This window comes from Tupaia chinensis, unplaced genomic scaffold (assembly GCF_000334495.1).
Source record: "Tupaia chinensis unplaced genomic scaffold, TupChi_1.0 Scaffold000672_1, whole genome shotgun sequence".
NCBI classification, from domain to species: Eukaryota; Metazoa; Chordata; class Mammalia; order Scandentia; family Tupaiidae; genus Tupaia; species Tupaia belangeri.
Window position 1 is genome coordinate 1940157 of NW_006160195.1, and position 12748 is coordinate 1952904.

Genomic DNA, 12748 nt, shown 5'->3' on the forward strand with positions numbered 1-12748 from the left:
AGGGGGGATGGTCACGCCGCAATCCCTTCTCCTCCATTCTCCTCTCGGGATCTTGGGCACGCACGCACACGTGCCCGGCGTGAGTTTTAAGCCATCGGGTCTGGGACGTGAACCGCGGTCGACTACGTGGGAGTCCAGTGACATAGCCATTACGCTAACTGCTGGTTCCCCCACAGTTTTGCGTTTTGAAGTCGGGAAGTGAGATGCCTCCTACTTTAGTCTCCTTGAATAGTATTGCTTTGGTGATATGGGACCTTTTATGCTCCCAGTAAAATTTTGTGATTGTTTTTTCTATTTATGTGAGAAATATCTCTGCATTGAATTTGTAGATTAATTTGGGTAGGGCTGACATCTTGATTATATTAATTCTTCCAATCCAGGAACATGGGATATTGTTGTTTTTTTGCCTTTTTTTTGGTGGATTCTTTCACATTTTCTACATATAACATCATATCATCTACAAATAGAGATAATTTCACTTCTTCTTTTCCTATATAGATGCCTTTTATTTGACTCTCTTGTCTAATTGCATTGGTTAGAACTTTCAGTACTATGTTAAAGAAAAGTGGAGAAAGTGGGCAGCCTTGTCTTGTTCCAGTTTTTTTTTTTTTTTTTTTTTGGAGAGATTTTTGCTATAGGGCGCGTGCGCTCGCCAGACAGACAGAGAGAGACATAGAGACAGAAAGCGAGAAATCACCCCCCAGGGGGTATGGTCACACTGCAATCCCTTCTCCTCCATTCTCCTCTCGGGATCTTGGGCACGCACGCACACGCACCCGGCATGAGTTTTAAGCCACCGGGCCCAGGCCGCGAACCATGATCGACTACGTGGGAGTCCAGTGACATAGCCATTACGCTAACTGCTGGTTCCCTTTTTCCAGTTTTTAGTGGAAAGGCTTTCAGCTTTTCCCCATTTACTATGATGCTGGCTATGGGTTTTTCATAGATGGCTTTTATTGTGTTGAGGAATGTCCTTTCTATGCCAGTTTTGCTGAGAGCCTTAACCATGAAGGGGTGTTATACTTTATCAAATGCTTTTTCTGCATCAATTGATATGATCATATGTTTTTTATCTTTCCTTTTGTTAATGTGATGTGTTTTTCATATGTTGAATCATCTTTGCATCCCTGATATAAATTCTATTGTTCATGGTGTATAATCTCTTTAATATGTTGTTTAATATGATTTGCTAGTATCTTGTTGAGAAATTTTCCATCTGTATTCATCAGAGATATGGGCTTGAAGTTTTCTTTTTTAGTTATGTCTTTATCTGATTTTGGAATTAAGATGATTGAGGCTTCATAGAATAAATTCAGGAGGGTTTCTTCCTTTTGAATATTTAAAAATAGTTTAAGGAGAATTAGGATTAGTTTTTCTTTAAAAGTTTTGTAGAATTCAGAAGTAAAGCCATCAGGACCAGGAGCAGCAGATGGCGTAACGGCTATGTTGCTGGACTCCTATGTAGTTGACTGTGGCTCAAGTCTCGGACCCGGTGACTTAAACTCATGCTGGACGTGTGTACGTGTGTGCTCAAGATCCCAAGAGAAGAATGGAGGAGAAGGGATTGCGCTGTGGCTATCTCCCCTAGAGGAATGATTTCTTGCTTTCTGTCTCTCTCTGTCTTTCTGGCGAGCGCACATGCCCTATTGCAAAAACTTCTCAAAAAAAAAAAAAAAAAAGCCATCAGGACCTGGTCTCTTCCTTTTTGGAAGACTATTATTGATTCAGTCTCATTGCTTGTTATGGATATATTAAAACTTTCTATTTCTTCCTGGTTCAATCTTGGTAAATTGTACATGTCCAGAAATTTGTCCAGCTCATCAAGGTTTTATTTTTTGTTGGCATATTGTCACTCATAGTAAGCTCCAATGATATTTTGTATTTCTATTATGTCAGTTGGTTCCTCATGATTATTGCCTGTTTCGTTGCTGATTTGATTTATCTGGTTTCTTTTTCTGTTCTTCTTGATTAATCTAGCTAATGGTATGCCAGTTTTGTTTATCTTCTCAAAGAACCAGCTTTTGGTTTCATTTATTTTATGTATAGTTCTTTCATTCTCCATTTCTACTCAAATTTTTATTATTTCTTTTCTCCTGGAATTTTTTGGAGTTTGTTGTTGTTTTTCCATTTCCTTGAATTGTATTGTTAGGTTATTTATTTGCCATCATTCTTCTTTTTTCTTGTGGGCACTAATTGCTATGAACTTCCCTCTTATAATTTCTTTTGCTGTGTCCCATAGGTTATAAACATTTGTTTGTTCATTATTATTGGTTTCTATGAATCTTTTGATTTAAATCTTAATTTCTTCTTTAGTCATGAAGTCATTTAGAAGTAGGTTGTTTGGTTCCAATGTGTTTGTGAATTTTCAAGGGCTCTTTCTGTAGTTGATTTTGAGTCTGATTCCATTGTGATCAAGATGCTAGATAATATTTCTGTATCTTTGAATTTGTAAAGGCTTGTTTTATGCCCTATCATGTGGTCAATATTAAAAAATGTTCCATGTGGGGGTAGAAAAAAATGTATATTTTGTGGTAGTTGGGTGAAATACTCTATAAATGTCAAGTCCAGAGAGATCTTATATCTCTTTTATTTTTTGTCTACATGATCTGTCCAGCGGAGTAAGTGGGGTGTTGAGATCCCTTACAATCATTGTGTTGCAGTCTATCTCTCCCTTGAAATCCAACAGTCTCTCTTTGATGCTTTTAGGTGCTCCAGTGTTGGGTGCATAGATATTTACAAGTGTTATACTTTCTTGGTGAACAAGTCCTTTTAGTACTATATAATGTCCTTCTTTGTTTTTTCTTACATGTTGGATCTTGAAGTCTATTTTGTCTGATACCAGTATTGCTACTCCATCCTTTATTTGGTTTCCATTCACATGGAGTATTTTTTTCCCAGCCTTTCACTTTCAGTCTATGTATATTCTTATCGGTGAGGTGTGTTTCTTGTAAGAAGCATAATGATGGCTTCTGTTTTTGTATTCATTCAGCCAGTCTGTGTCTTTTAATGGGAGAATTTAATCTGTTAACATTCAACATTATTATTGTTATTTTCAGATTTATCCCTGTCATTTGGTTAGCCATTTTTTTTGTTCTCCTATTTCTGTTTGTCTCTCTTTAGTTATCCTGATACAACACTTCCTTCAATACTTCCTGTAGAGCTCGTCTGTTATTGGTGTTTTTTCAGTTTTTGTTTATCTGAGAATACTTTTATTTGTTCTTCCCATTTGAAGGGTAATCTTGCTGGATATAGTATTCTTGATTGAAATTGCTTTCCTTTTAATTTTTTGAATACATCTTTCCATTCCTTCCTTGCCTGCATTGTTTCAGTTGGGTGGTCTGACATTAGCCTAATCAGATAGCCTTTATAAATAATTTGACATTACTCCCTTGCCATTTTTAGAATATCGTCTTTGTCTTTAATTTTTACCAATCTGGCTATGATGTGCCAGGGGGAGAATCTTTTTGTGTTGATTCTGTTGAGGGCCCTTTTTATTTCCTGAATCTGAATTTCTCCATGTTTCTGTATATTAAGGAAATTTTCAGATAGGATTTCATGAAAGAGGTTTTCTATGCCTTTAGCAGATTCTTCACCTTCTGGAATACCCTTTATATGGATGTTTGGGTGTTTCATGGCGTCTAGAATTTCCCATATGGTGTCCTCATTTTGTTGTTGTTATTGTTGTCTTTTCTTTCTTTTTGGTGATTTGGTCTATACTGGAGACTTTGTCTTCGAGGTCAGAAATTCTTTCTTCTACACAGTCCAATCTGCTGTCAATGCTTTCTGGGAGATTTTTTTTTGTATTGTATTCTTTATTTCCAGAATTCTGTTTGGTTATTTTTCAGGTTGTCTATTTCTTTTTTTTTTTTTTTTCCAGGTCCATGGTCTTCTTTATTAAGTCCCCAACATATATAGTTTTTTCTTTTCAACATCCTGTTTTGCAGCTTCCTTGCCCCTTTTTGCCTGGATGCCAAAGAGCCAGGCATTAGCACAGGCTGTGCTAAAACTAGCAAAGGCCTGGAAGTTCTTCTCCTCCTTTCTTCTTTCTCCTTCTTGTAGATGTTCCATATGGGCATCACTGGTCTTGTCAGCTGGGCAGCCAACTTGCATTCTTCAGCAGAGCTGTCTCCCTTCTTGGGGGCCAAGGGCTTACTGGGAAAGAAGATAAGCTTGAAGTGATACTCCTTCAGCTGCTGCACATTAGCCTGCAAAGACTCTGTGGACTTGTTTGGCTGCCCCAGGTCCACGGAGATGCCAATGGTCCACACCACATTCTTGTGGATGCAAATCACCCACAGCTCCTCCAGGCTGAAGCCTGTGCGGGCGTACTCAAGTGTGGTACCACACTGTGGGGGTACCTCATGATGGTCAGGATCAGGTTGGATGCTGGCGCAGAGTCATGCAACGTGCTTTGGTACCTGCAGATCTTCTGTGCCAGCTGGTTGAACCAGGTGGCCACGCACCACTGTCAGTCCTTGTGGAAGTGTGGCTTCAGGATCATGCCATTTCAGCTAGGCACCATGGCCGCCTACGGCCCTCCACGGTAGAACAACTGAGTGAAAAGCGGGTGTCTATTTCTTTATTAAATTCTTCTTTCATGTCCTAATTTCCTGGGACTGATTGTTTTCTCTTGCATCTCATTGAGTTTTGTCACTATGAATATTCTAAATTCTTTTTCTGACATTTCTGTGTATTTCTCTGTGCTGTCCACTGTTGGTGAGGGGTTTCTATGCTCACCTGGGGAAGAGCAACAACCTTGTTTTCTCATATTTCCTCGGGATCTGTGCTGGTTTCTAGTCATCTAATGCAATATTCACTTTTTTCTATTTATTGGATTAGATTCTGTAGTGCTGGTAGAGAAAATCTCAGCCTTAGTTCCCAGGTGGATCCCTGTTGGAGGGCTCTGTCTCCCAGGACAGAGTAGTTACAGATAACTTGAGATATTTGGCTCCTCTACCAAACATTCAATTCTTGATGAGGTAGTAGCAAAAGGAGATATAACTTCATGAAGAGGATCAAGTTGCATGCTGCATAAAGCATAGAGTGCAGGTTGGTATACCAAAAGTTCCAAAGTTGCTTTCAGGTCCAAAGTGGGGACTCACCCTAAAGCCTGCCCAGACCGGGCTCAAGACTCCAGCAGGTGGGCAAGGCAAAGCCAGGCTGCTGGAATGGTGGGCAACGAAGTCCAAAAGTTTCAAAATTGTTCCCAGAGCCCTAGCATGGACTCACCATAAAGCCTGCCCAGACCAGACTCAAGACCCCTGACAAAGTCCAAAAGTTTCAAAGTTGTTCCCAGGCCTCAAGCGCAGACTGATCCTAAAGCCTGGCCAGACCAGGCTCAAGTTGGAGAAATACTTTCTAAACAACAGCTCACTAGACACTGACTACCTTGTCTTGACCCCACAAGCTGAGCAGTGTACCCAGAAACTGCCTATATGGAGTATGGCTTTAGTCTCAAAGAATGGAAATGAACAGAGGAGAAGACATAGAAGACACATACTATTCCATAGCAGATGTGTCCTGTGATTCCACCCCTAGACTAAAAGCTATGGACCAGTTCCAGATAGTGGAGCAGACAAGTTTCATTCAACACACATTACTGAGTACTTATAATGTGTTCCACACTGGGCTTGAGGGACAAACTCTGTTGCATGATTTCATTTAATTCCACTACTCAAACAGATAGATAGTATATATTCTTATTTTACAAATAAGAAAACAGAAAGAAGGTTAATTGAATCATGTCACTGTCATACAAAAACCAAGTAGAGAGCCTTCAATTGGAACCTGACTTAGTCTATTTGTGCTGCTATAGCCTAGGTAATTTATAAACAATGAAAATCTAATTTTACAATTCTGAAGGCTAGAAGGTCTAACATCAAGATGCCAGCATGTTCAGTGGGCTGGTCTCTGCTTCCAAGATGGTGCCTTATTGCTCCATCTTCTGGAGGGAAGGAATGCTGTGTCCTCACATGGTCGAGTAGTGGAACGCACCCCTTAAAACTATTTTAAAAGGTATGAATCCATTCATGAGGGTATAGCTCTCATGGCCTAATCACCTCCTAAAGGCCACATCTCTTAATCCTGTTACATTGAGAATTAAGTTTAAATGTAAATTTTGGAAGGAACACAAATATGAAAACTATAGCAGAACTCAACTCCAAATACAGTACTCTTACCACTACAGCACAATCCCTATCCTTATTACTTTTATAGTCCATTGGAGCAGGTCAGTACATATCCAGGTGACTCACCCAACACACACACACACACACACACACACACAAAAGAAGTTGATGGGGATGGAAATATGCATTTGGGTTGCTTTACACAATGTCATTTTCCCTTTCTCACTAGTTCAAAAGACTGCTAAGGGATAAATAAATCACCCTGAGATGATGGGAGAGTTAACATGTACAGATATCCTCTGTATATTTGCTTATGTAATCTTAGAAACGTTATTCTTCCTTTAAAATAATTCATGTTGTTAAAAACATGCATTGGGTCAGTAGGTGGTGTGGCAATTAAGGTGTTGGACTTCCACATGGCCAACCATGGTTTGAGTCTCAGACATGGTGACTTGCTTTCTCACTTTCCCTCTGTCTCTGTCTTTCTCTGGTCAAAAAATAATAATAATAATAATAATAACAAGTAAATTAAATTAAATAATTCTTTTAAAAAAGAACATGCATTAATACTCCGGGTTTTATTTTATGTTTTAGGGTCTCAAGGAGATGCTCAAGTTATTCATGTGTTTCCACCAAACACCGACAGAGATCATGGAAGATTAAACTCTACTAATTACTCACTGAAGGCTTCAAAACAAATTGCGTCCCAAGAACTAATGGCCAAATTATCCATCCAAAACACAAGTAAGCTTAGAAATCTCTTCTTACAATCTTGACGAAATGGAAGTTCCACCAAATCATTCAACATCTAATAAAACCAGCATAAATAGCAATGACTCTGCATTTTTCTACTTTGAATCCTGTCAACCCCCTTCTCTTGCCTTACTCCTATTTTTCATAGCCTACACTGTGGTCTTAATTGTGGGCCTTTTTGGAAACCTTTCTCTCATCATCATCATCTTTAAAAAGCAGAGAGAAACTCAGAATGTCACCAACATACTGATTGCTAATCTCTCCCTCTCTGACATTTTGGTATGTGTCATGTGCATCCCATTCACTGTCACCTACATTCTGATGGATCACTGGATATTTGGGGATACCATGTGCAAACTCACGTCTTATGTGCAGAGTGTCTCTATCTCTGTGTCCATTTTCTCACTTGTATTAATTGCCATTGAAAGATATCAGCTGATTGTGAACCCCCGTGGCTGGAAGCCCAGTATATCAAACGCCTACTGGGGTATCACATTGATTTGGCTGTTTTCTCTTCTGTTGTCTATTCCCTTCTTCCTGTCCTACCACCTCACCAATGAGCCCTTCCATAACCTCTCTCTCCCCACTGACCTTTATACCCACCGGCTGGCCTGTGTAGAGAACTGGCCCTCCAAAATGAACCAGCTCCTCTTTACCACCTCTCTGTTTATGCTCCAGTATTTTGTCCCTCTGGGTTTCATCCTCATTTGCTACCTGAAAATTGTCATCTGCCTCCGCAAGAGAAATAGAAAAGTAAACAGGAAGAGGGAAAATGAAAGCCGGCTCAGTGAGAACAAGAGGATCAACACAATGTTGATCTCCATCGTGGTGACCTTTGGAGCTTGCTGGCTGCCCCTGAACATCTTCAATGTCATCTTTGACTGGTATCATGAGTTACTAATGAGCTGCCACCATGACCTGGTATTTGTAATTTGCCACTTGGTTGCTATGGTTTCTACATGTATAAATCCACTCTTTTATGGCTTTCTCAACAAAAATTTCCAGAAAGACCTGGTGGTGCTTATTCACCACTGCTGGTGTTTTGCACCTCAGGAAAGATATGAAAATATAGCCATTTCCACAATGCACACAGATGACTCCAAAGGCTCTTTAAGATTGGCTCATATACCAACAAATACATAAAAATTGATAACACTTAATGCAGAAGTCCTTCTTGTATGGGAAATGGAGAGGGAATGGATAGAAAATATGGCAAGATGCAAAAAGAGGGCAAACCCAAAAAAATAGAAACTTTATATCCAGTTTTGCTTTGAGCTAAAACTGTCTATCTTATATATTCACCAACATACATCACCACACATTTTCTTTGTTCTTAGGAGGATAACTCTAGTAACTCAAATGATTTAGGTACTATCACTTGTGGCACAAAATCACAGTGAGAAAGAAAACAGTGAAACAAGAAGCAGTGATGGTTGGGGAACAAAGTTCCCAGCTCCTATTATTCAATGGAATAGCCACAGAAGTTATTGAAAATGATATGCCCAGATTTGAAAACTAACTTTCAAACATGAATCTGTTCAATTAATTAGCCAAGTCAGAAATTCCCCCATCATAATTTGTTAATTAGTTAACTAATTAAGTTTGTGTTAAAGTTGAAGAGATGGTTTTAACTTACCATTTAAAATAAGTGTTGTAAATGCAATGAATGCCCATGCCTGAATCAGATTCTCTAGTTTATGATAATAAGGCATCTTCTTTACTAAAGATACTATTAGTGCTACTGGCCACAAACTCTTTAGCATCACTTTTATGATAGAAATCACTTTAACTAATGCATTAATGGTCAATGTAGGCAGAGCTTTCACTACAAAATGGCTAATTCTTTGTGTGCATTCATAGGAGTCATAATGACTCTGTTATTGAGTCTCTGGGACTTCATCAGTAACACTTTTATAATCAACTCTAGATTTTTGAAAACCTTTCATGTAGTATGACTTAAACATTTTTAAAAAATCTCTCATCCCCTTAAGTAGACTTACTTACCTAAGGGAATCAACTAGACTGTTTCAAAAATGATACCATGCGGGACCAGCAGTTAGCGTAATAGCTATGTCGCTGGACTCCCATGTAGTCGACCACGGTTCGAGACCCGGACCTGGCAGCTTAAAGTCAAGCCGGGCGTGTGTGCGTGCATGCCCAAGATCCCAAAAGGAGAATGGAGGAGAAGGGATTGTGGCGTGGCCATGCCCCCTGGGGGGTGATTTCTCGCTTTCTATCTCTCTGTCTCTCTCTGTCTGTCTGGCGAGCGCACACACCCTATAGGGAAAACCTCTCCGAAAAAAAAAAAGATACCATGCTACTGTTCAAATAGCCTTTTAGCTCAGTGACTTACTATTGGGTTGTCTAAAGTCACAACGTATTTTTCTATGTTTTTCTATGCAAAAATGTATCGTGTTTTTCCCAAGGACCCTATAAATCATGACTAGCCTTATCACGCTTCCTCAGATAAACCTCCCTTACACCTATTAAATTTGAACTACGACTTATTTGTATATTCAAAATGCAACTGTAGTTTCTTTTGAATAAAAGGTAATGTTTCTCTGAACACCTGTGATTTTTCTATTGCATTTTTTTCTTGTATATTTGCCTTCTTCTTTTCCCCTCCTGAAAAATCTCTCTTCTCTCTCACTTCTTCCCACCCTCTCTATTCTCTCTTTTTTTCATTCTATTCAGGATTTCTATTCTCTACCACATCATTTTTGGATAAATGAAAATTACAAGTATAGAGTGATACTCGAATGAAGTAAAATGTAACAGTTTCACAGTATTAGCTGTAAATACCCTTATCTTAAAACCAACTTGGAATGGTTTCAGCTTAGACTCCTAAAGGCACAGGACTTTAGCTTCTTAGCCCAGGAAGCAGTTAGTCTCACTAGATACCCTTTGTAATCTCTTCTAGGACTAGTCCTATAATTAAGATCAAACATGATATTTTACTTACTTGGTTAAGAAATATTGATTCTAGTGCCCATTACTAAAATGATTCTGATCAGACCACTAAAAGCAGAAAAGAGCATCAAACTCTAAGAATACAGCTCCCTTCCTTCACCTACATTCATACCATTCATACACACTCAGTCTCTTCTTTTTTTTCTTTTTCTTTTAATTGGAGAGATTTTTTTTCGCTATAGGGCGCGTGTGCTCGCCAGACAGACAGAAAGAGACATAGAGACAGAAAGCGAAAAATCACCCCCCAGGGGGGATGGTCACGCTGCAATCCCTTCTCCTCCATTCTCCTCTTGGGATCTTGGGCACGCACGCACACGCGCCCAGCGTGAGTTTTAAGCCACCGGGTCCGGGACGCGAACCGTGGTCAACTATATAGGAGTCCAGTGACATAGACATTACGCTAACTGTTGGTTCCCTCACTCAGTCTCTTCTAACCTGACTCCCATCCTGAGTATTTAGAACTCTTCTCCAAAATCTCACTAAATATTAGATGTTTTTTCCAGCTCTGTGATAAGTATTATTTCCCTCTGTAAACCTGCTTTGCCTTTTCTCTTAAATTTTCTTCAGAGCTAATAAAATAAAAGTCACCAGTGGCATACCTGTCGGTAATAGTCTTTCTTGTATTTATTTAACCCCCAAAAAAGTACTGAATTAAATGTATTTTTAATACACGTCTTCACCTTTAAGGGCTTACCTTCTGATGGGTAGGAGAATTCAGATCTATATGCAGCTACTTAGAAAAGTAAAATGGAAATATTGGGTCCAGGAAAGTCATGATGCATTTTTGCATAGAAAAATATGACATCGGGACCAGCAGTTAGCGTAATGGCTATCTCCTTGGACTCCCATGTAGTCGACCACAGTTCGCACCCTGGACCTGGTGGTTTAAACTCATGCTGGGCACGTGTGCGTGCGTGCCCAAGATCCTGAGAGGAGAAAGGAGGAGAAGGGATTGCAGCCTGGTCATCCCCCCTGGGGGGTGATTTCTCGCTTTCTGTCTCTCTCTGTCTGTCTGGCAAGTGCACGTGCCGGATAACAAAAAAAAAAAAGAAAAAGAAAAAAATATGACATGATTTTCCTCACAACCTCATAGAAACCAAGTAGTATGGGGGCCCAACAGAGGTAGAAGCTTATGTGAGAGGAAACATGGAAAAATATCAGTAAAATCATTTCTATTTCCTCTATTTTGTAGTATGTGGTATGTGTAGAGATGGCTCACACCAATTTGGTCTACTGTTGAGCCACCTGGTGAACAAAGGTCCTTATCTTCCCAGTTGTTTCTCCCCAGTTCCCAGATGGGCCTGTATTCTCCATTTCAGGAATCTATAGAAGTTCATGATGCTTACCATGTAGCCCTAGGTAGCTGCTGGCCAGTATCCCAAAAATCTTCTATCCTCTGATCTCAAATAATTTTGGATTGAAAATAACCTATCACACCTTTAAAACCTTATAGCAAAGAAGACTCTTAGTGGGATAAATATCTATTTATTCTCTCAAAGAATTAGTAAACTATTCTGAATGTGTCTGTTCAGAGAACCAGAGCTGAATAAGAAAATGCTAAAACATCCTTGCAAAGTATGTTCCCTACCTTTTCTCTCTGCTTATTCTTCTAACAGTAATACACAGACAAGGGGAAAATCAACAATATAAATTTATGTTGAAAGAAAGAATACCTAAATGTGGTTTAAATGTATATGGTACATATTTTTCTGCAGTGGAATATATGATACTCTGAAAAAGATATAAATAGCATGACAAAGCAATTGATGAAGCTTCAATTCAAAGAAGTTGCTGGTGATGAACAACATAGTTCCTCAGCCTAAAGAAAAGTCAATCTCTTCTTGTTAAGCTTTGTTTTTTGTAGAATAATCAAGACAGTACTAAGCAAAGAAAAAGCATTTCATATAAAGACAGAGATATTTTAAGTTATTTTTTAAATTAGGCAGTACTTACTGAATGCCTGAATGTATTCAAACTTATGTTTTATTACCCAATGAGAGCATAGAGACAAAATGCTAATCGCACAGAAATTATAGTAATGTCAAAAAGCCACAAAATCTTGAGTCCTTCAAGTGTCTGCTTTAGCATTTTTCAGCAACCTTACCTAATTCCCCTACAAGATCCCCTAGTCACTGCTTCCGTATTACCATGTGTATCCCTACCATGTAGCACCATCAAGATCTATTTGTATGTGTGTCTTCCCAACATGATATGAGTACCTCGAAAGCAGAGACTTACGTTTTACCCATTATAGTGGCTCCAGTGCCAAGTACAGATTCAGACAAAAAGTTGGAGCAGGGATCAGTAAGTATTTGTAAACTGTAGATATAAAAATAACAGCTGGGGATAACAATCTTTGCTTAGAAGAGGTCTGTGGATCTGTTAGTAAGTTTCACACACTCCCTCAAATGTATTTAAAGAAGCAGAATGCCATACTTCCATCTGAAAAATAAGAGTTCAGGAAATCAATACTGACAGGAAAATAAACCAAAACACACCTTGATCACAGAGAGGTTCAAAGGCAAGGTGGACTTTTATGGCTCAAATGTCACTTGCCAGTAAGAGTCAACAAACTTAAGGGGTTGGCAAGTGGCTTGGGGGTTAAGGTACTGGACTCCCACATGGCCAAGCATGGTTTGAGTCCCAGACCTGGTGGTTTGCTTTCTCACTTTCCCTCTTTCTGTCTCTCTCTGATCAAATTTTAAAATAATAAAATCAAATTAAATAATTCTTTAAAAAAAAAAAGATTTCATTAACATGCGAGGTCCTAGGACTGGGAGGAAAATATTCTATTAACATCTAATGAATTGTGTTGACAGGTTCTTGGAGCAAATGGCTTTTAGAAGTGAAAGGCCTTTTAGACAATCAACCTCCAAGAGACTGGGCCCCATTATGAT

General features: G+C 39.1%; 1 protein-coding gene and 1 pseudogene across 1 annotated transcript; one reads left to right on the forward strand and one right to left on the reverse strand.

Annotated features, from left to right (window-relative positions):
* Positions 1 to 3894: 3894 nt before the first annotated feature.
* On the reverse strand, positions 3895 to 4522 carry LOC102479652 (60S ribosomal protein L13 pseudogene; annotated as a pseudogene).
* Positions 4523 to 6731: 2209 nt separating this feature from the next.
* Positions 6732 to 8024, forward strand: LOC102480490 (neuropeptide Y receptor type 6). Its single transcript, XM_027776424.1, has one exon. The coding sequence runs from the start codon at positions 6909 to 6911 to the stop codon at positions 8022 to 8024; it is 1116 nt and encodes a 371-aa protein (XP_027632225.1). The 5' UTR covers positions 6732 to 6908.
* Positions 8025 to 12748: the final 4724 nt, after the last annotated feature.